Source organism: Mobula birostris, chromosome 11 (genome assembly GCF_030028105.1).
Source record: "Mobula birostris isolate sMobBir1 chromosome 11, sMobBir1.hap1, whole genome shotgun sequence".
NCBI classification, from domain to species: Eukaryota; Metazoa; Chordata; class Chondrichthyes; order Myliobatiformes; family Myliobatidae; genus Mobula; species Mobula birostris.
The window spans coordinates 58,817,430-58,844,187 of record NC_092380.1 but is presented as its reverse complement, the minus strand read 5'-3'; the positions used below and the strand labels follow the sequence as shown (position 1 = coordinate 58,844,187).

Sequence of the window (26,758 nt, the reverse complement as noted above, 5' to 3'; positions counted from 1 at the left end):
CTAGGCATTGTAAAATGTATCAATTTATGGCCTCAAACATATTGCAACATTAAAAGTTTCACCATCGAACTTGGGGATCAGAAGTGATAGATTGAGTCTGTTCAGTGGGGATGGTCGGTATACAGTGGATTCGGTTAATTGGGACGCATGGGGCCAGTACATTTTGGCACAGTTAAGCGGTTACTCTAATTAGCTAAAGTTTCAAGGAAATAAAAAAAGTATAAAAAAGACAAAGTAAATAACAAATTATGTATCTAAATGAAATACTGAACAAATCAGTACACCTATCAATACTGCTGCTTTACTATAAAATTGTGTATTAGTTCCAAATAGTTATCGATGGAGGAATTCATTCCATGTATGCTGCTGTGGTCTTTTGATTGACTGTAAATGAGTAAAATCAGCACAGGCACCTAGTATAAATAATAGTCTGCCTTCGTACAATGCTTTCAACATTTGCATCCTCCAAATCTTCATTTTGATTGTAATATTCAAAATGATTGTCGATACCTTCAAGTTCTTTGTAGTTCCTAACTTGTTGAAGTAGTGAAATTATTTCCTTTTCACTCCAGCCATATCTGGCTTCTCCAAGCCTGAATGCTTGAAACCGCGGTGGGTAGAACAGTTCTGAATTGTCTTACTGCTTATTTGTCACCAATTATCAGTGACAAAAATCATTGTTTTTGAACACAAGCACATGCAGCTAACTCTACTTGAAAACTAACACACACAAAAAATGCTGGTGAACGCAGCAGGCCAGGCAGCATCTATAGGAAGAGATACAGTCAACGTTTTGGGCCGAGACCCTTTGTCAGGACTAACTGAAAGAAAAGATAGTAAGAGATTTGAAAGTGGGGGGAGGGGAGGAGATCGGAAATGATAGGAGAAGACAGGAGGGGGAAGGATGGAGCTAAGAACTGGAAAGTTGATTGGCAAAAGGGATACGTGGCTGGAGAAGGGAGAGGATTATGGGACTGGGAGGTCTAGGGAGAAAGAAAGTGGGAGGGGAGCCCAGAGGATGGGCAAGGAGTATAGTGAGAGGGATAGAGGGAGAAAAAAGAGAGCCAGAGAAAAATAATGTGTGTATATAAATAAATAAAGGATGGGGTACGAGGGGGAGGTGGGGCATTAACGGAAGTTAGAGAAGTCAGTGTTCATGCCATCAGGTTGGAGGCTACCCAGACGGAATATAAGGTGCTGTTCCTCCAACCTGAGTGTGGCTTCATCTCAACAGTAGAGGAGGCCGTGGATAAACATATCAGAATGAGAATGGGGCGTGGAATTAAAATGTGTGGCCACTGGGAGATCCTGCTTTCTCTGGCAGACAGAGCGTAGGTGTTCAGTGAAACAGTCTCCCAGCCTGCGTCGGGTATCGCCAATATATAGAAGGCCGCATCAGGAGCACCAGATGCAGCATATCACCCCAGCTGACTCACAGGTGAAGTGTCACCCCACCTGGAAGGACTGTCTGGGGCCCTGAATGGTTGTGAGGGAGCAAGTGTAAGGGCATGTGTAGCACTTGTTTCGCTTACAAGGATAAGTGCCGGGAGGGAGATTGGAGGGAAGGGATGGGGTGGACGAATGGACAAGAGAGTCGTGTAGGGAGCGATCCCTGCTGAAAGAGAAGGGGGGGCGGGGAGGGAAAGATGTGGTGGGATCCCATTGGAGGTGGCGGAAGTTACGGAGAATTTTATGTTGGACCCGAAGGCTGGTGGGGTGGTAGGTGAGAACAAGGGGAACCCCGTTCCTAGTGGGGTGACAGGAGGATAGGATGAGAGCAGATGTGTGTGAAATGGGAGAGATGCGTTTGAGAGCAGAGTTGATGGTGGAGGAAGGGAAGCCCCTGTCTTTAAAAAAGGAGGACATCTCCTTCGTCCTGGAATGAAAAGCCTCATCCTGAGAGCAGATGCGGTGGAGACGGAGGAATTGTGAGAAGGGGATGGCATTTTTGCAAGAAACAGGGTGGGAAGAGGAATAGTCCAGGTAGCTGTGAGAGTCAGTAGGCTTATAGTAGACATCAGTAGATAAGCTGTCTCCGGAGATAGAGAAAGAAAGATCAAGAAAGGGGAGCGACGTGTTGGAAATGGACCAGGTAAACTTGAGGGCAGAGTGAAAGTTGGAAGCAAAGTTAATGAAGTCAACGAGCTCAGCATGCGTGCAGGAAGCAGCGCCAATGCGGTCGTCGATGTAGTGAAGGAAAAGTGGGGGACAGATACCAGCATAGGGTTGGAACATGGATTGTTCCACAAAGCCAACAAAAAGGCAGGCATAGCTGGGACCCATATGGGTGCCCATGGCTACACCTTTAGTTTGGAGGAAGTGGGAGGAACCAAAGGAGAAATTATTAAGAGTAAGGACTAATTCTGCTAGATGGAGCAGAGTGGTGGTAGAGGGGAACTGGTTAGGTCTGGAATCCAAAAAAAAGCAGAGAGCTTTGAGACCTTCCTGGTGGGGGATGGAGGTATATAGGGACTTAGACATCCATGGTGAAAATAAAGCAGTGGGGGCCAGGGAACTTAAAATTATTGAAAAAATTCAGAGCGTGAGAAGTGTCACGAACATAGGTGGGAAGGGATTGAACAAGGGGGGATAAAACAGTGTCGAGGTATGCAGAAATGAGTTCGGTGGGCAGGAGCAAGCTGAGACAATGGGTCTACCAGGATAGGCAGGTTTGTGGATCTTGGGTAGGAGGTAGAAACGGGAAGTGTGGGGTGTGGGAACTGTAAGGTTGGTAGCAGTGGATGGAAGATCCCCTGAGCTGAAAACTGTTCACTCTAAGCACAGTGTAGTGTCTAACAGCCACACAAGTGCACAGATCTGAGGCTAGTTAGAAACTGTTCAGCAACCATCTCCTGCCCAGTTAAGCGATTTAGCTTCCCAAATAAATAAAGGAATCCCCATTATTGTATCGATTAGTTTTTGTTCATTAAATGTTGTCCCAAATAAGTGGCTGCCCCGATTAACTGATGGACCAATTAACCAGAATCTACTCTATTAGATTACAACTTTTGAATAAGTAACCATACTATCAAAATGGACTGCTCCCAGGTGGACTCCCATTGATTTGAGATGGGGTGGAATAAGAAAATTAATTATATCCCTAGCTTCCCACTCCTTTCAATCCATCTAATGAATGCTTTCTTGTGCATTGGCATGCCTGATTACAGTGAAGCATATTGAGCAACCCAGCAAAATTTACACATAAGGCTGATTAGGTGGAATCAGAAGGAAGGTAATAGGCCCAAAGTATTTCCCCAGGATAATTTGTTGAGTTCAATGAGAGAATATTGAAGAAGTGGTGGAATTCAGAATGGTACCAGATTTGGCATGGTAGGGAGATGGATAGAGGGTGCCTAGTTTAGGGAGAGATGGCTTTCATCTAATCGGTTTCAGTGTTTAAAAATACTTCACCAAAATTGGACAAGTATTCATCTCTCTCAAACTTGCCCTTAAGAGCACCTTACTGTGACTAGAGACAACTTGTGTAAAGTAGGAAAATAAAAGATATTTAACGAACAGTCCATCTTGTGTCTCTGACAGCAAATTTGTGCTTGTGTCCAAATAGTTTACTGAAGTTGAAAGTGCTTTTTAAAAACAAAACAAACCTGTTTGCCGGGTCTTCCTTCAGGGCCTGCTGCTTCCTGTGTGATTGTTGCTTCTTGTTGCAGTGATTCTGCAGTCCCTGGGCCTCGAAGTGCCTCCTATGCAAAGCAGCGAGAAGAAGACTCTGGCATCCTGGCCCGGAGCTCATCCTACACACGTAAACAGACAGAGTTGGAGAGCAACAAACAAGATAAGGACCTCAACAACATTCTGCCAGGCAACACTGGTGTACTTACAGCAACAGTGCCTGGTTATCCAAAGAGGTTTGTAGCCCGTGTGTAGTGAAATCATTGGCCTCTTGCTAATGTCATTAGGCTAGACCGTGTTTCCAGTGGGAATTCATAAAAGGGATTGAGCTTTTGTAATATTCATCCATTCATCTTGAATGTTTACTCTGAGGTTTTGTCTTGTTCTTGTGTGTCTCTGGATATAAAATATTGCACTCACTCAGTTCCCATGGCGAATTACCAGTCGGCAGTTGCAGATTCCTGCAGACAGAAATGATCAGCTGTGTTCAAGTCCTATTCTTGACTTTGAATACGAGGTACAATGGCACAGAAAGGTGTACAGGAATGCTGCATTGTTGGAGATTCCGATCTCCAGGTGTATTCTCAAGTAGAATCTAGAATCTCGCATCTCTCCCCAACAGTGCAGGTGGACATTAAAAATCACCCATCCCTAATTGGAAAGTCAGAAAGTTCTTCGGGTGTGCTGGTCAATATTGCTCTCAATCAGCAACTCATCATTTATCTCTGCTCAGAGTGCATCCTTGAAAATAAGCTGCTCTGTTTTCTTTCACAAAAAATGTGACTAAGTCACTGATTTATTACGTACAAGCCCATTGGGATGCCCTTCAGATAAAAAAAACTATTTGCATGTGAGAACCATAATATTAAACTGTAGAAAAATGTATATGTGGCCAAGGTCAGCATAGTGAATATCTGCCCGCTACATTTTGCCCCAGAAATTCCTGGTTGACATTGGATACTAGTGAGCCCAGAGTGAAATGTAAAGAAGAGTTTTTTTTTAAAGGAAGAGTCAAAATGTAAATTGCTGCTGTACAAAACAGCACCATAAGGTAGTAAGATTTAATATGGCATGAGAGACTAAGGTGAGTGGTAATCCTGCGTGGCTGGTGGCATTAAGGGAAGCAACGGGCTGACCTTCTGGATAACCTGTCTGAGGTTTGTAACATTAGACAGTCCACCTAAAACATTCTCACATCCTAAGAAATGTTATTTATGGAATAGTCTTTGTCACATTACAGTGATATTCCTGGCATTCTAATCCAGACTTCTCGATCATGGCATATAAAAGGAGTAAATGAGATTGTTACTGTTAATGGAGCAGGTTAGTTTTTTTATCTGGGTCAGTATAAACATTTTGCTCTGCATCTGGCTAGTGCTGTATTTGGCAATTTATAGTTGAGCAATTTGAAGGATGTTGTGTTTGGACAGCTGTTAATATAAATGCTATTATGCTTTCTAATACTGCCCAGTTCTCCTGGCATGTAACCATGTTGATACACTTACAACTTGACTGTCCTGGCTGTAATATGTGCCTATCTTGAAGTAGGTAAGCAGATGGAGTAACAGGTTCTTGCACTGTTTGTTGGCCGCAGTGTTAGACCATAAGACTATGGAGCAAAATTAGGCTAATCGACCCATTGAGTCTGCTCCACCATTTCATCAAGGCTGATCCATTTTTCCTCTCAACCACATTCTCCTGCCCTCTCCATGTAACTTTTCACGTTTTCATGGCTTTGTGGCCAAATTTGCAGAAGATACAGATAGTTGGAGGAGCAGGTAGGGTTGAGGAAGCTGAGTCTGGCATAAGGACTTGGACAGATTAGGAGAATGGGAAAAGTAGTAGCAGTTGGAGTATAATGTAGGGAAGTGTACGTTCCTGCACTTTGGTAGAAGGAATAAAGGCATAAACTATTTTCTAAGTGGGGAGAAAACTCAAACATCAGAGGTACAAAGGGACTTGGGAGTCTTCTGCAGGATTCCCTAAAGGTTAATTTACAGGTTGAGTCAGCCGTAAAGAAGGCAAATATAATGTTAGCATTCATTTCGAGAGGGCTAGAATGCAAGAGCAAGGGTGTGGTGCTGAGGCTTTATAAGGCAATGGCCAGACTGCAGGGAGTATTGTGAGCAGCTTTAGGCCCCTTATCTAAGAAAGGGTGTGCTGGCACTGGAGAGGGTGCAGAAGAGGTTCGTGAGACCGATTACAGGAGTGAAAAGGTTAACATATGTGGAGTGTTTAACTGGCTGCGGGCTTGTACTTGTTAGAGTTTAGAAGAATAAGGGGAGGATCTCATTGAAACCTGTTGAATATTGAAAGGCCTAGACAGAGTGGATGTGGAGAGGATGTTCCCTATAGTGGGTTAGTCTAGGAACAAAGGGCACAGCCTCAGAATAGAAGGACATCCATTTAGACCAGAACTGAGGAGGAATTTCTTAAGCCAGAGGGTGGTGAATCCGTGGAATTCATTGCCATGGACAGCTGTGGAGGCCATGTTATTGAGTAAATTTAAAGCCGAGATTGATAGGTTCTTGGTTAGTCAGGTCAAAGGTTATAGGGAGAAGGCAGGAGAATGAGGTTGAGAGAGATAATAAAGCAGCCATGATGGAATGGTGGAGCAGACTTGATGGCTGAGTGGCTTAATTATGCTTGTCTTATGGTCCATTATCACCTCCTATAGCTCAATAATGACTTTTTCATTCCTGTCAGCAGGTTTTCATGAAAGTCTGTGATCACTTCCCTGACAATACTACAGCCTTCTGTGCATGCTTTATTTAAGAGAAGTCAGAGTAGATGAAGTGGCTAACTATGTTAGCTGCAGTTGTTTATGTCCTTGTGAGACAGCACTTGGATAGAGCTCATTTTTTTCTCTGGCACATGCAAATAAATCATTAATAAATTGTGATCATGTCTGGGACACTGGAACAGATTGGGAGCACCCTCTTGCTCATTGATGTAATGTCTTTCCAACTACATGTTCCAGAATTTAAGTTAGCGTTGAGGAGGAAGCCGTTTGGGGTGGACACAGTGGTCAGCATGAAGTTGTTGGGCCAAGGTGCCTGTATCCACGCTGTTATTGCTTCATGTGACTCAGTTAGCACCAGATCTCCAGGCGCTGAATGTCAGTGCGTCTCCTGCAATTGCGGGAGTCATGGCCGCTGGTGACAGACATAGACACAACCTCTTTCCTACTTCATCTGGGCTTGAAAGTGCTGCAGTGACCATCCTGCCCTGCTGTCTTTGACATCTGTCCATTCAACTGGACTTTGGAAGAATAAATGAGGCATTATCTTCAGAGGCAGAAACCACATCTGAACCTCGTTCAGGTTATCTGATTGCCTCCAGAATTGAGAGTGGCTAGATCCCAAGTTACCAGCGAGGTTTGCAGAGTCCGCATGATGCTTCTATCCAGTCCGTGGCTGAAGGCTGAGCAGGGAAGTGTATGGTTGGTTGATCCCCAATGGCACCTCTATAACGATGGTGAGGAACTGACAGCTAAACTACAGAACCACCTGTGTCTGTGCAGCCAAGTGCTCACCTGGAAGAAGATCAGAGATTGAAGTGAGGTATGCGGAGTTGGCTGGGGAAGGTGACGGGGACTGAAGTCCAAGGTGAAATTGTGTGACGGGGGAACCCTACAGTATCTTGTCAAATGCATTAGTATTCCAAAGAATCAAAGCAGTTACTTTCCCCAAGCAGTAAGGCTGGTCAACATCTCTACCCACTAACCCACCCCTCCACACCCCTTACGAATATCATTTCCTGTCAGTCACCTTCTGTATAGACACTCCTGTGCCTCGTGTCACTTTATGGACATACATTCAATCTCTGTTCATAAGCTATCTTATTTGTATTTATTGTGATTTTTTTATTATTGTGTCTTTGCCTTATTGTGTGAGGTATGACTTTCCCTGCACAAAGCCATGCAGACCATCTCTGATCAGCCCGATGTACATAAACCCTATCCCTTAGGATTTTCTACGGTAATTTTCCTACCAATGATGCAAGACTCAGCAGCTTGTGGACACTTGGCTTATTACTGCTGCTCTTCTTCAATAAAGGAGCACCATTAGCTGTCCTCTAGACTTCTGGCATCGCACCTGTAACTAATAAGCATCCAAAAATCTCTCTTAGTGCCTCAACCATCTCCTTCCTTATTTCCCATGGCAGCCTGGGATAGATCTCATCCAGCCCTGATGATTTATCAAACATTAAGCCTTCCCTGGCATCTAACATCTACTCTTAATACTGACCTCTTCTAGATGATCCATGTATCCCTCCCCAAACTCGATATCTTCAAAAAAAAAAACAGACTTCATGACATATGTGAGTGAATAAGCCTGATTCTGATACGAGTCTCTATCGTGGACTGTAATGGGAAGCAAAAAGGGAATCATGATTCGGGGGGAAGGGAAAGAGAGGAGGGAGAAAGTGGAAGGCTCCAGAGAGACATTCTCTAATGATCACTAAGCCGATTGTTTGGGACCAAATGACCTTGCCGGTGCCAAACCCTGCCCCTGCCACTCCTTCTCCGCTACCAGTCCCACACCCCTCCTGCAGTGCCTCACCATCGTCATTCCCAATATCCTTTGCTCCCGCCAGATTTACAAACTCACTCTCCACTTCATGTTGGCAAGCCCAGTACTGTGCAAAAGTCTTAGACACTCTAGCTATGTACGATATGTGGCTAAGACTTTTGCACAGTTCTGTAGGATCACATCGTGTTGCCACACAGAGTACTCCTTTGGACTCTTGGCTACCTTCTTCCAGTGGATATACTTATGCATGGCATTCTCCTAAATCTTACTTACCAAGGGTATTTCATGCTTGAATTTCCAGCATCTGCAGAATTCCTCGTGTAAGGGTATTTCATAGTCCCTTTTGTCCTCCAGTTCCTTTTTTACATACTCTTTATATTCCTTGAGATTTCCCCTATCCCATTTGTGTATTTCCTTTTTTTTGATCAAACCTTCAGTCTGTCCTTTGTCGTCCAAAGTTCCCTAATCTTGCCATATTTGCCTTTCACCCTTCCTGGACCATGCTAACCCTGAACTCTTAAAGCTCCTTTAAAAGACTCCCACTTGTCAGCTGTCACGTTATCTGCTAGCATCTGCTCCCAATCTACTTTCGGCAGGTCCTTGCTTACGCTATTGAAATCAGCATATGTGCCGAGGAGGCTGAACAATCTCTCTGTACCGCTGCCAGTTATGTATTATCTTTCAAATCAAAGGAAAACAAATCCTTTGAAAATAGAAAGAACTGCACATACTAGAAATCTGAAGCAAAAACAGAGAGAAATGAAAATATACATGTGCCAGATCATGCACGAAAACAGATTAGTCTCGGCATTTGTCAGAAGGGTTTCTACTTCAAATAAAAGTGGCTTTTCTTTCTTAATTCTATGCCTCCATGCTTTTCACTCATTGTCTTTCATTGGGTTTATTTTTTTCTGCGTTCTCAACATATCTTACGTTGTTTCAAACTGTCTTTAATTTTCCCTAGCTGCCTCTCAAAGGACCCCCTTCCAACAATCCAGGTTTCCTCCAAGCATTGATAACAGGTGTTTCCAGTCAATATTTTCTTTACTCTCTTGTACTCATCCACTAAAGTCACTAACCCTTCCAGAAATGAGCACTTTACAAAATTGAGCTCAATCCAAAAGTTTAGAAGGCTCATTCTTAAGCAACAGTCAAACCAAAAGCTGTCTGATGACCTGTGCCTCACTGCATTCCAGTGCTCAGGTATTGAAGACCTGCATTTCACCATGTTGGCTTTTAGCTAGCTGACTTTGGTACTGAGGTGGCCCATTGGTTTTCAAGGGATTTAATTGAAGTCTAGCTCCCTGTCTTGTCCTGAACTAAGGCATTTTTATGCAGTTATTTTTTCTTGGCTATGTTTTTCTGTTGGTGCTGTACCTATTTGGTTATACAGCTGACAGGAGGGGATAGGTGCAAGAAAATGGCAGCTGAGCACGGTGAGTATCAAAGACACAATCTCAGTCTTTTCCTATTATGTTCATGAAGCTACTTCCTAAATATCCAAATGAAATTCTTTTAGCCCCAGCACCTCTTGTCACAGTTTGATATTCTAAATCTAGCTAGTTTTATTTGAAGCCATCAGCTAATCTGCAGAAGCCTGATCTGGATGCCTAGAATGGAGGATCATTTTGGAAAGGATGAGATGACCAGACATATATATCTTTGAAAATCTATGTTTGAAATAGTACACGCTGTTAAGGATTGCAAATTCTTCAACTTGTAGGTCAGGAACAATGTGGGTGGGGATTACAGAAACAGAATGGGACATATTCCACCGGTTAACATGAGGAATAGTTCACTGTAAACAAACAGCTCTTCAGGATTGGGCTCCACATAAAACCTCTCTAGAGAAAGGCAGACTTTTAGTCTCCAATCTTTACTCACCTCAAGACACATGGTAACATCTTACATCGAAATTCAGGATTTTTCAATGTATGCAAACACGTATATTGTACCACTGCATCGCTTAGATAGCATGCAGTGAATGTCTGTTTCTGTCAATAGTTCACAATGTAAGCAAATACTTTTTCAAGTGATGCACGGGAATAATTTCTCCCTCTTTCCCTCGTCACTTCTGGACATTTAATTTCCAACACGTTGTTCAACTATTCAGTTAACTACTTCAGCATCTCACCCTCTCCAACTCCTACCCCGTTTGTCTCGTCTTCCTTCTGTCCATTGTCACTGCCAGTGGAAATATCTTTCCTCAGTGGAAGTTTTGTGATGAACCAAATCTGAAGGACTGTTTGTTTACTGTGAACTACTCTGCATTCTGTCCCTCCTTGCAATCCTTATCTCTGTTGTGCTTGGTCTATTCTCCTGTACAATCTTCCCATATTTATTGCATCCTTCCAAAAGATTCTTTGAGTGCACCATTTAGTGATGTACTGGATAAGTGAGCTATTGCAATAGCTTGTACTGTATATTTCCTCTCCGCCCCAGGCAGATTCAGCTTCAGTGTCTTTAGCTCAACAACTTTTTTATAGTTACTATTTTGGCAGCAACTGAGTAGTGTCAATACCAGGTCTGCTAGTTAGTGGAACATTATTCCAAATTATGTCTCAATTCTTTTTCTTCTGGTGTAGGATCTTCCACTACCTTTTGCTGGATTGAAAGTAATATAGGCTAAAATATGTTTTTTTTTTAAAACCTCAGAAGACACTGCTGCCATGTGTGCTCTTGTCCGCAATCCAACACCAATGTGTGAAAATAACAGAACACTACAGATCCCAGAAGCCTGAAATCAAGCATAAAATTCCGAAGCAACTCCACAGGTCAGGTAACAGCTGTGGAAAGAAAGGAGTTAATGATAAATAGCTAGAATTTTCACAGCTTGACCTAACTCCAAAACCATCCTGAAGAAATATTATTCAGTAGATACTCAATGCAGTTTGATTACTCAGCCCAAGTTGTAAGACCAAAGTTCAAAGTACATTTATTATCAAAGAATTAATGCTTCGCACAACCTTGAGATTTGTTTCCTTACAGGCAGCCACATAATAAAGAAACCCAGCAGAGCCCATTAAAACAAAAGAAGACCATCGAGCACCCAATATGCAGAGAAAAAAAAAGCAAATTGTGCAAATAATAAAAGTAAGCAAATAGCATTCAGAACTGAAGTTCACAAAAATGGTCGGAAATCGCTGCAAACAAGTCAGAAGCCTGTTAATTGCAGACCTCAATCTCATTTCAATGTAGAGACGAGTAAATCTCACAGAGTACCGAGCTGAAGTTTAATGCAGAGACAAGTAAACCTCCACTGAAAATATACTGTAGGATCAGAATTAGACCATTCAGCCATCATGGCTGGTTTATTATCCCTTTCAACCCCATTCTCCTGTCCTCTCCCCGTATCCTTTCATTCCCTGATTAATCAAGAACCTATCAACTTCTTCCTTAAATATACCCAATGACTTGGCTTGCATAGCTATCTGTGGCAATGAATTCCACAGATGCACCACCCTCTGGCTGTAGAAAAATTTCCTTGTCTCTGTTCGAAATGGATGTCCCTCAGTTTTGAGGCTGTGCCCTCTGGTTCCAGACTTACCCAAAATAGGAAACATCCATATGATCCAGACCTTTCAATATTCGATAGGTTGCAAAGTGATGCCCCCTCATTCTTCTAAACGCCAGCAAGTACAGACCCAAAGCCATGAGACGCTCCTCATATGTTAACCCTTACATTCCTGGGATAATTCTCATGAACCTTCTCTGAACTCTCTCCAATGCCAGTACATCTTTTCTTAGAAATGGGGTCCAAAGCTGCTCATAATACTTTATGCAGTGTGACCAATGCCTTATAAAGCCTCAGCATGAAATCCTTGCTTTTCTATTCTAGTCTTCTCAAAATAAATGCTAACATTGCATTTGCTTTCCTTAACACCAACTCAACCTGCAAGTTAATCTTAAGAGAATCCTGCACAAGGACTCTGCATCTCTAATTTTTGAGCTTTCTCCCCATTTAGAAAATAGTCCATGCCTTTATTCCTTCTGCCAAAGGGCATGACCATGTACTTCCTTACGTTGTAGTACATTTGCCACTTCGTTGCCCATTCCCCCATTCTGACTATAGCCTTCTGTAGCTTCCCAGCTTCCTCAGTGCTATCTGCCCCTATTCGTATTGTCTGCAGACTTGGTCACAAAGCCATCAGTTCCTTCATCCAAATCACTGACGTACAAGATAAAAAGAATCTGTGCCAACACTGTCCATGTGTACACCACTAGTTACCGGCAGCCAACCGGAAAAGGCTCCCTTTATTCCCACACTTTGCCTCCTGCCAATTAGCCGATCTTCTATCCATGCTAATATATCTCCTGTATTATCAGGGGTTTTTACCTTGTTAAGTAGCCTCATGTGTGGCACCTTGTCAAAAGCCTTCTGAAAATCCAAAGAAACAACATTTACTGACTCTTCTTTGTCCTTCCTGCCTGTTATTTCCTTAAAGAATTCCATCAGGTTAGTCGGGCAAAATCCCTCCTTAAGAAAACGATGCTGACTTTGCCTTTTTTTTATCATGTGCTTCCAAGTACCCTGAAACCTCATACTTAATAATAGACTTCAACATCTTTCCAGCCACTACCTCCCATCTCTTCTGCCTTCCTCCCTTAAAGAGTGGAGTGACACTTACAATTTTCCAGTCTTCCGGAACCATTCAAGAATCTAGTGATTCTGGAAGGATCATTAGTATTGCTGTCACAATCTCTTCAGCCACCTCTTTCAGAACCCTGGGATGTAGTCCATCTGGGTCAGGTGACATATCTATCTTGAGACCTTTCAGCTTCCCAAGCACCTTCTCCTTAGTGATAGCAACTACACTAAGTTCTGCCCCCTGACACTCTCAAATTTCCAGCATCTCTCTCCTGTCTTCCTCAGTGAGGATTGGCGCAAAATATTTATTAAGTTTGTCTGCCATTTCTTTTTCTTCCAATTGTACCCCTCCAGCATTTCCTCTTTCACATCTATGGAATCTGCTTTCCACTATCCCCTGTCACTACTGCAGCCCTCCACCCACTCCACCTCCCTTCCCTTCTGAGCCACACAGCCAGACTCTGCCAGTGACCTGGTCACTGTGGCTTCCTCCTGGTAGGTCATACCCCCAACAGTATCCAATGCAGTATATTTATTATTGAGGGGAACAGCCACAGGGGTACCCTACACTTGTTGCCTTTTTCCTTTCTGTCTCCTGACAGTCACCCAGGTACCTGCCCCGTACGACTTAGGAGTGACTACCTCCTGTAGCTCCTATCTATCACCTGTTTATTTTCTCATGTAAGTCGAAGATCATCCAGCAGCACCTGCAGTTCCTTAGCACTGTCTCTAAGGAGCTGCAACTCAATTCACTTCATGCAGATGTGGTTATCAGGGAGACTGGAGGTCTCCCAAATTTTCCTCATCTTACACAAGGGGCACACCACTAGCTCCGGATCTATTCTCAGTGCACTAGCTATGTACGAACAGAAAAAAAATACTAGAAACTTTCTTACTTAGAACCTCCACCGGTGCTTGCCCAAGCCTGTTTCTGCCTAATCCTGTTGAGCCAAAGCTGGACCACTCTAACACTGGCCACTCCACTTTATTGGCGCCAAGCTGATTTCAACATGCTGAAAGCTCCTGAACTCTTTTTAAACTTTTGCTGTGTCACCAGTTAATGACCTCTTGTACTGATTTCAGCCCGTGAAAAGATGAATAAGCTAAACTACTCATATTACATTTTAAGTTGTGTTCACTTGTACAGCTCTTGATGCTGATAATAAATAAGATGGAATCACTTCAGCAATGGTTCAGTTTTGAAAATTTTGATAATTTAGCTGATAACATTTCAACAGTAATACATCTAATGGCTCTGAGTTCTCATTTAACTCGAGTCAAAAGATCTAAAGTAGCTAAACCTTTTCAAAATTCATTTGAAATATTTTCTCCTGAGATTCTGGAACTTTTAAGTATATGCAAAAACAAAAATTATATTTTTTATAGAATCCTTCACTGCATAATTTTTTCACTTTATTCCCTTCTCCCCCTCTACACCCCCTTCTCCCCCTCTACACCCCCTTCTCCCCCTCTACACCCCCTTCTCCCCCTCTACACCCCCTTCTCCCCCTCTACACCCCCTTCTTGTCCCTCTGCCTCTCTTGCCCCCCCACCCCTCCTGCTCCACTGCTAGCCCTCTTGGCCCACACCCACCTCCCCCACTCCCCCACCCTCCCCTCCACAGTTCCCGCGCTCTCGCACTTCCCCCCTCTGTCTCACTCAGCCCCCCCCTCACCCCCCCATCAGAAACACGAGAGCAGAGAGGTGGATATGAGTCTCAATCTACTCTCATTCCTGAGCTGTCAACTCACTTTCTCCCTGCCTTTCCTTATCCCTGTGTAAAGAGCATTACAGAAAATGTTCTATTCTAGCAGAGTATCATTTAATATCATACTGAGCTCCCCTAGTTTTTCTATCATCTAGAAGTATATCTAAGAGGAACATTTGGCATTCTGAGTTTTAAGAAAAGCTGTTCCTTTGGTTTTACAGAGTCCAAACTATCCCTCTATCGAGTAGCCTCATGTAACTTGCTTGGGTAAAATTATAACACATCTTTTCTCATACCTACATGATATTCTTGGGGATTTTGCATTGTAGAGCTTACTTTTTGAAGTTCACTCACTTGTTATTGCAAGAGAATGTAACTGCCAGTTTGTGCAAAGTGAGGTTGTTTGCAGTGAGCAGGCAGAAGGCTGCTGAAGGCTAGATCTGTGGCATTCAGGTCTGGCAACCCAGGCCTGTACCAGAAAACCAGGTATGATTTGTGGAGGGCTACTTCGAGGTCAAAGGGACAATTTTGAACGAGGTTGGAGGCAATATCAGATGCACAGCAACTCTGGCAGGGTCTGCAAGACATTACTTCCTACAAGGTGAAACCCAGTAGTATGAATGGCAGCGATGCTTCACTACCAGATGAACTCAATGCCTTCTATGCCTGCTTTGAAAGGGAGAACACAACTACAGCTGTGGAGATCCCTGCTGTACCCGGTGACCCTGTGATCTCTGTCTCAGAGGCCGATGTTAGACTGTCTTTAAAGAGAATGCACCCTTGCAAGGCAGAATGTCCCGATGGAGTATCTGGTAATGCTCTGAAAACCTGTGCCAACCAATTAGTGGGAGTATTCAAGGACATTTTCAACATCTCACTGGCAAAAGTTCCCACTTGCTTCAAAAAAGGCAACAATTATACCAGTGCCTAAGAAGAATAATGTGGGCTGCCTGAATGACTATCCCCTGGTAGCACTCACATTGACAGTGATGAAATGCTTTGAGAGGTTGGTTGTGACTAGATTGAACTCCTGCCTCAGCAAGGACCTGGACCCATTGCAATTTGCCTATCGTCACAATAGGTCAAGGGCAGACGCGATCTCAATGGCTCTCCACATGGCCTTAGACCATCTAGACAGCACAAACGTAGGAAATACAGAAGCCTGAAGGCACACACTCAGCGATTCAGGAGCAGCTTCTTCCCCTCTGTCATCCGATTCCTAAATGAATAATGGAGATTTGGACACTACCTCACTTTTTAAAAATATACAGTATTTCCGTTTTTGCACATTTTTTGTATCTATTTTTGCACATTTTTTGTATCTAATTGATTTACTTGTTCATTTATTATTATGTTTTATTTTATTCATTATTAGTTTTTCTCTCTGCTAGATTATGTATTGCATTGAATTGCTGCTGCTGAGTTAACAAATTTCACATCACATGCTGGTGATAATAAACCTGATTCTGATTCTGATAAATGTTTCTTCCTTAAGGGAGGAATGTTGGCCAGTACAAAGGAAAAAATCTGATTGCATTTAAATGGTTGCACAAAGTATTTGATACTGCACAGCATTATTGTTAATTGTTGATAGTCTCACTGTTCACAACCAGTCTCTTCTTCCTCCCAGCTAGACCTAATTATCATTATCTCCAATGAGACCGTTAAATTCCTTATCAAAATTGGTCTCTTCCACTTGATTTGGTTATTTTTTTAACTGTTGTTAATGAATAATGATTTTCTGTACATGCATTGCTATTTAGACTTCATCTGCTCCTTAGATCTAAGTTTGCTTAGCAATTACTGAAATGTATTTAGCTTTAATAAGCCAGCAGATTAATATAATAGCCTCATCCTGTAGTCATCTTTGTGCTCTATATTAATTGTAACTTAATTATTGCAATTAGTTTAATCCTGCATGCTAGTAATTTACTGTGACTGTACACTTGCTGTAAATGTAAACTCCTGCACCATCTGTGTCTGTTGCTATATTACATGCACTTCAGTGTGTTTACAATAGTGCATGCACTTCTAGATATATTGTACCTGCAAGTTCATATACTTGAACAAGCCGGTTTGGATGTTCCATGCGCCAGTCTGTGAATGACAAGTAACAGACATGCTTTAATCTTGTCTTTCTATCTCCATGTATACCCTGTAAGTTCATGTATTGACTGTGCTGTTCTCTTCCTGCATGTTTGCACGTTGTTCTGCTCCTTGACTAGTCACTTGTTCCTGAAAATGATAGGCCGCAGCTATAGTGCACTAGACTTCAGACTACGTTCCAGAACAATATCACCTTCAAGCCGTAATGATACTAACCCTGATAATGCTTCTGCAAACATCACCACTTTTATAAGGTACTGATCGTATCAGCTTTTCTCAGCATTTTTTTTTTTTTTTTTTTACTGATTATGAGTTGTACTGCTGTATTTTGAGGACCATCGGCTGCTTGGATTCCTGTTCCAATTCTTTCAGCTGGCAATGGGATAAAATCATGGTCTTGTATATCGATCAGAAATAGAATGCACTGAGACATATTCGTTAATAGTGTGCACTGTTTTGGACACGTCCCTTGGGTCAGTCCCCAGATATCCTGCAATTCATGAAGCATTGATTAGAACTCTGGGTTTTGGAGGGATGGCTTTATGTTGTTCTCTAATAACAAGCTGTTGAAAGTTTTTTTTAACCTTGGTCTTGAAGAATTTAATGGAATTTAATGCAAGCAGGTGCAAGGTGTTACACTTCGATAGGGCCAACCAGTGTAGGTTTTACATAGTGAATGAGTAGGGCACTGAGGGGTGTGGTAGAGCAAAGGGATCTGGGAATACAGGTCCATAATTCATTGAAAGTGGCAGCACAGGTAGAAAGAGTCATAAAGAAAGCTTTTGGCACATTGGCCTTCATATATCAATATAGTCAGCATAGGAGGTGGGATGTTATGTTGAAGTTGTGTAAGACGTTGATGAGGCCTAACTTGGAGTATGTGAGCAGTTTTGGTCACCTACCGAAAAGAAAGATGTAAATAAGGTTGAAAGAGTGCAGAGAAAATGTACAAAGATGTTCCCAGGACTGGAGGACCTGAATTATAAGAGACGATTGAATAGGTTAGAACTTTATTCCTTGGGTCATAGGAGATTGAGGGGAGATTTGATAGAGGTATATCAATTTATGAGGGGTATAGATAGGGTAAATCCAGCAGGTTTTTTCCATTGAAGTTGGGTGGGACTACAAACCAGAGGTCATGGATTAAATGTGAGAGGTGAAAAGTTTAAGGGGAACATGTGGGGAAATTTCTTCATCTCAGAGGGTTGTCAGAGTGTGGAACGAGCTGCCAATGTAAGTGATGCATGCGTCTTGATTTCAACGCTTAAGCAAAGTTTGGATAGGCACAAGGATGGTAGGGATATGGAGGGCTATGGGCTCGGTGCAAGTCGATGGAAGGAGCCAGTTTAAATGGTGTTGGTGTGGACTAGATGGGCCAAAGGGCCTGTTTCTGTGCTGTTCTTTTCTATGACTCTGAGAAATAAAACATGAGAAGGCAATTCTTTTTGCTACTAAGAGGGAATCATCTTAATAGATGCAGGGAGTCATGTTTAGTAGGGAGGAGCTTGGACAGAAACACCTGGAGAGGTTTTAATATGTTGAAGAGATTCATGTGAAGGTTGTACTTGAGATTTTGAACTGGAACAAGGATCCATTATGTTTGCTACCAAATTCCTCGAGTTTTGAGATTAGTTATTAATTATTCATTAATTTTCCTATTTGGTTTCACAGATCGTTATTTTTTCTGATATGTTTCCAAGCTGGTCTTTCCAGTTAATCTCCTGTCTAATTATACTTTTCTTGCAGTTCAGCTTTTGGAAGAAGGCAGGAGAGTCTCGCCAGTAGTTCTGCCCCAGGATCTATCAATACATTGTCTAATACAAGCTCTTCCAATCCTTCTAGTAGCCGTGGCTTAACAGCTGGTATCTCAGCAATTTCTTCAAGAGACACAAGTCGGTAAGACCGCTCTGGAATTCATGGTTTTGATGACTCATGAAGAAGCTGCATCACATGTGAAAAGCCTCTGCTTTGCCACTTCTGTGAATCCAATTTATAGTTTGTTGTTTTCCAGGATAATATTCAAATTGTTATAGTGATTTCCTCCTCAATCTCTACTTTTCACTTTCTCATTCTTTCTCTTCCTGTTCCTCACTTTCTTTCAAGCTTGATGAAGTACTGTATTTATGTGAGTTCATTGTTTCATCAATCCTGTTTATATCATTTTTTCCAAAATATCATTTGGTTGAAAGCAGGTTGTAATAAGACTGAAATTGACTTTTAAACTGAAGATACTGACTTTTAAACTGAAGATATTGACTAGTCTCTAACAAATACAATGAAAATGCTTCATGAATGGTATCAGGTTCTTTGAAGACTGTGCATACTATGATACAAAGAATGTTTTAAGATTGAATGACAAAACCTAGTCCACTCAGCCCCAAAATCAAATAAACACTCCCATTTACAGAAATAAATCTCAGAGTACTTTAGACATAACTGTGGTTGGACATATTTGCTTCTTAATAACAAATCATCATGTGGAAAATTTAGGATGACAGAAGGTTCTTTGAGCAAAGATTAATCAAACATGGAACAAGTTTCTAGGAGGTTTGTGAAAACAAAGGGTATTAATCAGTCAATGAATTACACAGTTATAACTTGTGGTGAGGCACTGCAGGAACTAGAATTGGTTAAGTAGACTTTCACTCTTTGTTTAAGTTATTTCCATGAAGTCTTTGAAGCACTGAAGAGGAGGAGGACAAAGATAACTTCATTTGTGTTCTGAGCACAGGACTTGAGAGCAATGTGATTCTGTAGGCTGTAGGTGTTGAGTTTTTCCTCTTACCATTTTCTGAAAGGGGAAACTTCAAGGTGAGGTAAGAAGGTCCGAAAATTATGTGGAAGTTTCCTTGTCTCTTCCATTAACCCCATTTATATACAAGCTCTTTATTTGTCTCCTTCATCATGTTTCCGTCTCTGCCACAATATAACTATGATCAAAGTCACTGATGACACTATATGTGATTTTGAACAACAGGCAAAGTTCAGAGTAACTCAGCATTCCAGGCAGCATCTATGGAAAGGAATAAATGGTCGACATTTGAAAGGTCTTGGCCGAAATGTCAACTGTTTACTCCTTTTCATAGATGCTGCCTGACGTGCTGAGTTCCTCCAGTATTTTCTGTGTGTTGCTCTGGATTTCCAGCATTTACAGAATCTCTCAATGGTGGTAAATCCAGCCTTCAGTCTTCAACTCATCTGCATTCTTTAATATGGTTGACTGGACCTTCCTCCTCCAGCACTTCCACTCCATTTCATATGGATGGTTTCATCCCTAATCTTTTGCAGCCAAGGTTATGCAGCAGCAGCTTTACTCTCTTCCCAGCACTAATTCCCCCAGTAAACCCCATAGCTCCCTCCTGTTACTTTATCTGTCTGCTGCCCATCAGCAATGTCACACAAAATAAAGATATCAGTTCCAAGTGTAGGCTGACGACACCCAACTTTAATCTCTCACTTTCTTGTGTTTTTGTCATGCAACACTCACTTAGCAAACCAAACCTCCTCCACTACCACTCCCAACAAAGTTCAGGGTGAACTGCACATTGACTTTGATCCCTATTTCAAACACCATTCTCTAGCCTTCAACTACATCACTTTCATATACTGTATCAGTATCATCTCCATGTTGCTCAATTTTACCTCTTCCTCAGTTTTCTACTGCTGGAATCTTCATCCATTGCCATATTATGTCTGAACTGAATTGTTCATCTGTAAATCCATTTGCTTCCTTGACAGTAAAATGAAATCATGCTATACTTTGTTGTCCATGCTTTAATCTGTATCAGTCTCCCATCATCCTATGGTGACTGATGTAAATTAGGCCCTAATTAAATAATCCTCTGAGATAAGTGTCATTCTCTCACTTTAGCTCCCAATTTTATTCGCAGTTACGAGCAGTTTTATGCAATCACCCATGCTGCACTAAGCAATTAATATTTGCATTACCTCAAAGTTATTTTTCAGTAACCGTAACAAAGGTGGCAGGGTCAAGTATAATGAAGGAACCTCCTGATTCTTCAGTAAATTATAGCTCCATCTAGTATATCACCTTCAATCAAAGCAGTAAATTCATTGATAAAGGCTAATTTTAACTATTTTGTTGCTTAGAACTTCATTTATTGTTACTACTTTGCCCAGTAACTTAATTTAAGCCAGAAGTAGACACTTTCTGTAGTGTACTTAGAGCTCTGATATTTTACAGATTAACCAGTTGTAGCTTCTGTACATGGTATAAGGTTCACAGGCCTTACTTTGTTCCTTCACATCCTCAGCTCCCAGGCTCGAAACCAAGCAGGAAACGGAGCAGAGAAAGCGAGCAATCCAACCACACAAGGCACTGGTTACAGCACTGAGAACCGTGAGAGACGCAGGTACCAGCAACAAGCAAAAATGTTTGAACAATGCTTTGAGCTCAGTATGAACCACACACTCAAAACGTGGATGCAGTGCGTTCTGTAGTCGGTTGCTAATTCTATAGATCTGGCAAAACAAAGAATTGTTTTTGAATTGTGCATGCTGTTAATGGAATCCATTAAAGAATAGAACTTCGCTGGGTTTAAGGCTCCAACCTGAAGTGAGTCTGGCCAGACTCAACCTTGTGTCTTATAGAGACAGATTTCATACACAAACTTTCTGTTAGATAAACTGAAATCATGTTGGCACACGTCCACTAACCCGAAATACTAAAGACTTTGGATTATAAACATCTTTTGAAACTAACGGCATAGCTTAAAATTTCCAAAATATTATCTAACTGAAGCATACATTATCTGATAATATGTCAATCGTTTTCAGTCATTCAAAGACTACTCAAAGCTCTACACTATAAAAAATCATTTATTTTATTTATTGGGATACAGCACGGACTAGGCCCTTTTGCCCCTTCGAGCCACACCACCCAGCAATCCCCAGATTTAACCCTAGTCACGATTTACAATGACCAATTAACTTACCAGCCGGCACGCCTGTGGACTGTAGAAGGAAACCTATGTGTTCAAGGGAAGAACTTGAAAACTCCTTCTAGGCAGCAGCGGGTATTGAACCCATATCACCTGTACTGTAAAGCATTGTGCTGACCACTGCGCTACTGTGCTGCCATCATAAAAGTTCAAGGCACCCGAAGGGGGCTATTTCAGAGCATCATGTATCATCATGACAAAAAACAATCGTGACTATTTCTAGTTTCCAATTCCTGGTTTGTAGACTTATGGGTTATAACACTCCTAATGTTTGCCCAAGCATTATGGATTCCTACCTCCATCATCTTGTCAGCTACCAAGTTCCTTGCACCATTTTCCTGGATGAAAAAAATACCTCAACTTCCTTCTAATCTTTCTACAAATGATCTTAAATCAAAGGCTTCTTGTTACTGGTATCTCTGGCAAGGGAACTAGACGTAAACACTATATCTAGGTCTCTTGCTGTAATAAGGACCTCAATTTAAATCTTCACTTAGCTGTATTACTGTTTAAAGAAAGCAACCCCAAATGGCATATCACTTCTTTACAATCACCAGACCCTAGCAATATCCTCATGCATTGGCTGCCTGTAAGCAAACAAATCTCAAGGTACATAATTTATATATTCTTTGATACTAAATGTATTTTGGTGTTGATCTCCTCCCAGCGTCTGTGGTGCCATCATGTTCTCTTCCTAACATGGAAATAAAACCATCCACAGTAAACTTGCTGTAACCTTTTTTTATATATACTGTATAGCCTAAACAGAACATCCATGCACTTGTACTCTGAGTTATCTAACAGTTACTGTTTGCAGAGCTCCCTTTGAGTGCAGAAAGATTTGGCTACCATACACGTTATTAGGAAAGCTAACAGAATTTTGCAAGTCAGTGAAGGGAATTGAATAGACAGAGAGAGAGAGAAATTCATATTTAACTCAAGGCAATACATACAAAATGCTGGAGGAATTCTGTAGATCAGGCAGCATCTATGGAAGTGAATAAATTGTCGACGTTTTGGGCCAATGTCTTTCTTCAGGACTCAAATTGCAATGCTTATAATTGCAGTGTTAATAACTATAGTTGAGGCAAGGAAGTGGATTATTTTTTACTTGATCACCCTAGTTTTTGTTTTTCTCCCCCATTTCTCTTCGGTCTACTTTAGGTGTGGGTGGGGGTTGGGAGAGGTGGACTTAACAGAAGTTAACATTTAGATTGCTACAGAACCTGATGATGCTTTGAGGCTTGAATCAATTAGGTGGACCCAGATTTAGTGACAGTGAAGACCTGGGAAGATTTGTTACACCTGTTTGGAGAAGGAAGATGTTTGCTGCTGCAGCACGTGATTCTGGTGCTTTTTAGAACCTCCAGAAGCAAAGAGAAGCTTAACCTCCAGGGAAGCAATACTTTCCTGAATTGATAGAGCCATACTACAAACCCTCCCAGCTAAAATGGCAGTCCTTCTGCATTTAGTGTCTTTTATTCTGGATGATGCCTAGTAAGCAACTCAAGCTAATTTACAAAGGAATGATTGTGATGCTACACTTTTGGGTATAACAATTTAAATGAGTTGTCATTTTAGATGAGAGTCCACTGCCCTTGCCAGGGAAATCCTAACAATAGTATATTGTACACAAAAAAGAGTCCGTACAGAGTCAAGGAAAAAAAGAAGACCCACGTTTAGTCTAAAGCCAGCAGGCAAGATATCGGCCCCATTGATGTGACAGCTGTAATTCAGGCCTCTACATCAGCTAGTTTATCATCTTCAATCAGATAAGTGGATAATTTATCCTTTACAGATCAAGACAGGTTTACATTGCATTGAAAAACAGCTTACAATCTTATAAGAGGCATATGCAGATTACTGACCAATTAGTGAAGATAAAAATTTTCAATTCCAAGTACCAGTTTTGTAAATCTTTTCCCACGAGTGAATCTCATACTGGTAATTTTCACTTGGACTGGAACTGCCTTGGATGAGAAAATGAGTGTGCTTGAACAGCAGGATTGACAAGGAGAGGTTATAAGCAGGCCTCATAGCAGTGGCAAACGAGAAAATCTGCAGATGCTGGAAATCCAAGCAACATACAAAATGCTGGAGGAACTCAGCAGGTCAGGTAGCACCTATGGAAAAGAGTACAGTCAACATTTTGGGCCGAAACATCAACTGTACTCTTTTCCATAGATACTGCCTGGCCTGCAGAATTTCTCCAGCATTTTATATGTGTTGTCGATCGCAGTGGCTTCTTTCCATCCAGTGTAAAGTAATGTCTCCTTGGGTGCAATGCACCATCTTGTTTCACTGCTGCCTTTAAAATGATTGCTTTCTGTATTGTTTCACTGATTCAGATCCTATCTCACCCCAGTTCGTGATGAGGAAGCTGAAGCACAACGCAAGGCACGTTCGCGACATGCTCGCCAGTCTCGCAGGTCCACGCAGGTGAGAGAGTCCATCTGCAGTTCAACCTGCACTCTAATTTCACCCACCCTCAGAACGCTGGAACCCTGAATTGATTGCCACATCATCAAAATCTAAAAATGGAAGTAATATTTCTCCAATAGACCAACTAATATTGGAATGTGGAATCTAGGCTTGATATCTGAAATTGCTGTTTGCATAGGAAGTTTGTCCGAGGGTGTGTTCACTAGAGGTTTATTTGCTTCCCCATTGGTGCACAGTTTTATAATGAACTTTATAGTGAGTGAGCCAATAAGTTTAAAAAGTTTACAGATGTGCAAAAGGAGTGCTGAAAACATCTCCTAATGGTTTGGCATCTGATTGATCAGATTTTCCAAATAGTGTATTATCAGAGTTCTGTTGTATTGTGAAATGAATACGTGAACGAACAACCTAAGACGAATATTTGGTATTTTATTCCAATGATCACTGGGGTGTTCCCTGTTCCTGCTTGCCCACATACCCCACCTGACTGATTCAGGACTTGCTGCTCTTCACCAAGTGGTTTCCCTTATTTCATTGTTTCATGCAGGGTGTGACACTGACCGACCTCCAAGAGGCTGAGAAAACGATCGGACTGCAACGCGAGAAGAAAACTGCAGAACAGGAGAAAGAGAAAGAGAAAGAAAAAGAAAAGGAAGAGAAAGAAGGAGAAGCTAAAGACTTTGCCTCGAAGTACAGATATAGCAGGAGCAGTCAAGATGAGGTGAGATAATTGGCTGTAGATGGCATGGCTACCTGTAGTACCCAGAACAGCTTTGTTACAGTCGATTCTCCAAGTCTGCCAGTGTCAAAGCAATAGTCAGAACTATCGGGACCTTGTGTTCTAACACACAACTCTGACCAAAGTTGCTCCTGTGCATGCTGCTGAGTTATTGCAGATCCTGGATAAGGAATGCTTTTATTTTAATCATCGCTTTCTAATCTGTGAATGATCTTGCTCTACCTGTTCCTGCATTTTCCATCTCTCCAGAATATCAGCACCCATGTACATCTGCAGGTCTGACATTTTGCACATCCCCAATTTCAACAGTACACTCTTAGTGCCTCTGTTATTTAAATGCAAGTTGGTGATATTACTTCCTAATCCTTCAGTCACACTTTAAAGTTCTAACCAGTCATGAGGTTGCTTCAAGAAATTAATTTTAAAAATACTTTGTATTAGTGCTACTTTTACCATGGCTCTTCGTCTGATGTCAACTGAACTTCACCAGCTGTTCCCTTGCATGTTTTCCACTGATGTCTTAGTGATTCCTTTGGAAAAATAAGAGAAGTTCAGGGAAATACATTGGTTGAGAGAGAGATATTAAAATGAGTGCTAGGTCATTCCAGGTTCACATTGTTCCCATTGCAAAAACAATAGAAAGCCGAAATTGATGGTCTTTTATCTCATGAAACCCAAAGAAAACACATCAAAGCTGGATGAATAGAGTTCAGATACAGAGCTGTTACAATCTTCTGTTCAAAAGTATCTGTCGGCCTTCTCTTTTGCTGTTTTCATAACATACTGTGATTTAAGTTCTTGAACAGCTTTCATGCTGTAATATTAATAATTAGTATCTTTGACGTGGCTTATTGTGTTAGCTTTTCTTAATTTTTCTTTACAGTTTAAAACATTAATCCTTGGCTCTCCCGTGTGCACACTTGTGATTATGACTTCACATCACATAACTACAATGCACTCCTTTAATCGCTGCATTTTCCCCCTCTTGTTCTTGTCTGTTAGCTCTGGCTTGCATTCTGTGCTTTTAGTTACTTTATTTGAGGATGTAGGCTGTGACACAATGTGCCATTATTTAGTTACCCTTTATGTTGCTACCTTTACACAGGAAAAGAACTGGCGTTCAAGGCTAGCCAACCTACAGAAAGCGGATCTGCTGGGTCTGACTTCCTATTCCTCAGATTCTAACCGTTCAAGCGTTCCAACCTACACCTACCACAATGCTGTACAGCCTCTTGACAACAAAGGTATTCAACAAACTTCTTGAGTAACGAGTATGTTCATGGTCTACTTGCTGCTCCTTCAAAACCCAAAATTGTTAACAGGTTCACCGACATCGGCAGCATATCACAGCAGTTACTGTAAAGATAAACCAAACTTGGTCAGAGCTTGTGGAATGTCATGGAGGATTAAAAAGAACCCTGGCTTCAAGGCCGTTAGGTTTGTTGGCTGCTCTTCTGATCAGATCTGGGCCAATATCGTGGGCCTTGTTCCAGAATCATTACTATTTGTATCAGCTGATACCTGATACTTTTGAGAGAGATTCAGCAGCTAGACCAAGAGTAGGAAGAAAGTTGTATCTGAAACAAAACATCCAATCTCCTGTGGAATTCCCATGGTCCTGTCAGTATTTTGTGTTTTCCAAAAAACAAAATGTTGGGTCAGCCTTGACATTAATTTATTTTAGCGATACAGTGCAGAGAAGGCCCTTCCAGCCCTTCGAGCTACACGGCGCCAGCAAACTAGATTAGCCTTAACCCAATCACGCGACAATTTGCAAAGACTAATTAACCTACCCAGTTCATCCTTGGACTGTGGGAGTAAACTGGTGAAACCCTCGTATTCCACGAGGAGGACGTACAGAGTCTCATTACAGAACGACACCGGAATTGACCTCTGGACTCGGGAATGCCCCAAGATGTAATGGCATCACGCTAACTGCTACGATACCAAGCCACACGTTCTTAGGCTTGAATATCCTCTAAGTCCGAAGCACAAGGTGGCCACTTGGTCAATCAAGTGCTCTGTCAAGAGTTTGTGTAGAATTGTTCT

General features: G+C 41.7%; 1 protein-coding gene across 6 annotated transcripts in view; it reads left to right on the top strand.

The window, feature by feature from the left end:
* The window catches only part of LOC140205102 (protein phosphatase 1 regulatory subunit 12A-like), a 197,905-nt gene that overhangs the window by 123,752 nt on the left and 47,395 nt on the right, over positions 1-26,758 (top strand). For 5 of the 6 annotated variants that reach the window (XM_072272287.1, XM_072272285.1, XM_072272284.1 and 2 more), the window contains exons 12-18: positions 3,669-3,866; positions 16,687-16,821; positions 18,314-18,463; positions 20,842-20,940; positions 23,877-23,967; positions 24,518-24,691; positions 25,815-25,953. In XM_072272287.1, the coding sequence (XP_072128388.1) occupies positions 3,669-3,866; positions 16,687-16,821; positions 18,314-18,463; positions 20,842-20,940; positions 23,877-23,967; positions 24,518-24,691; positions 25,815-25,953 (986 nt within the window). The remainder of the gene's footprint in view (positions 1-3,668; positions 3,867-16,686; positions 16,822-18,313; positions 18,464-20,841; positions 20,941-23,876; positions 23,968-24,517; positions 24,692-25,814; positions 25,954-26,758) is intronic. The other variant, XM_072272286.1, reaches the window with a different exon arrangement.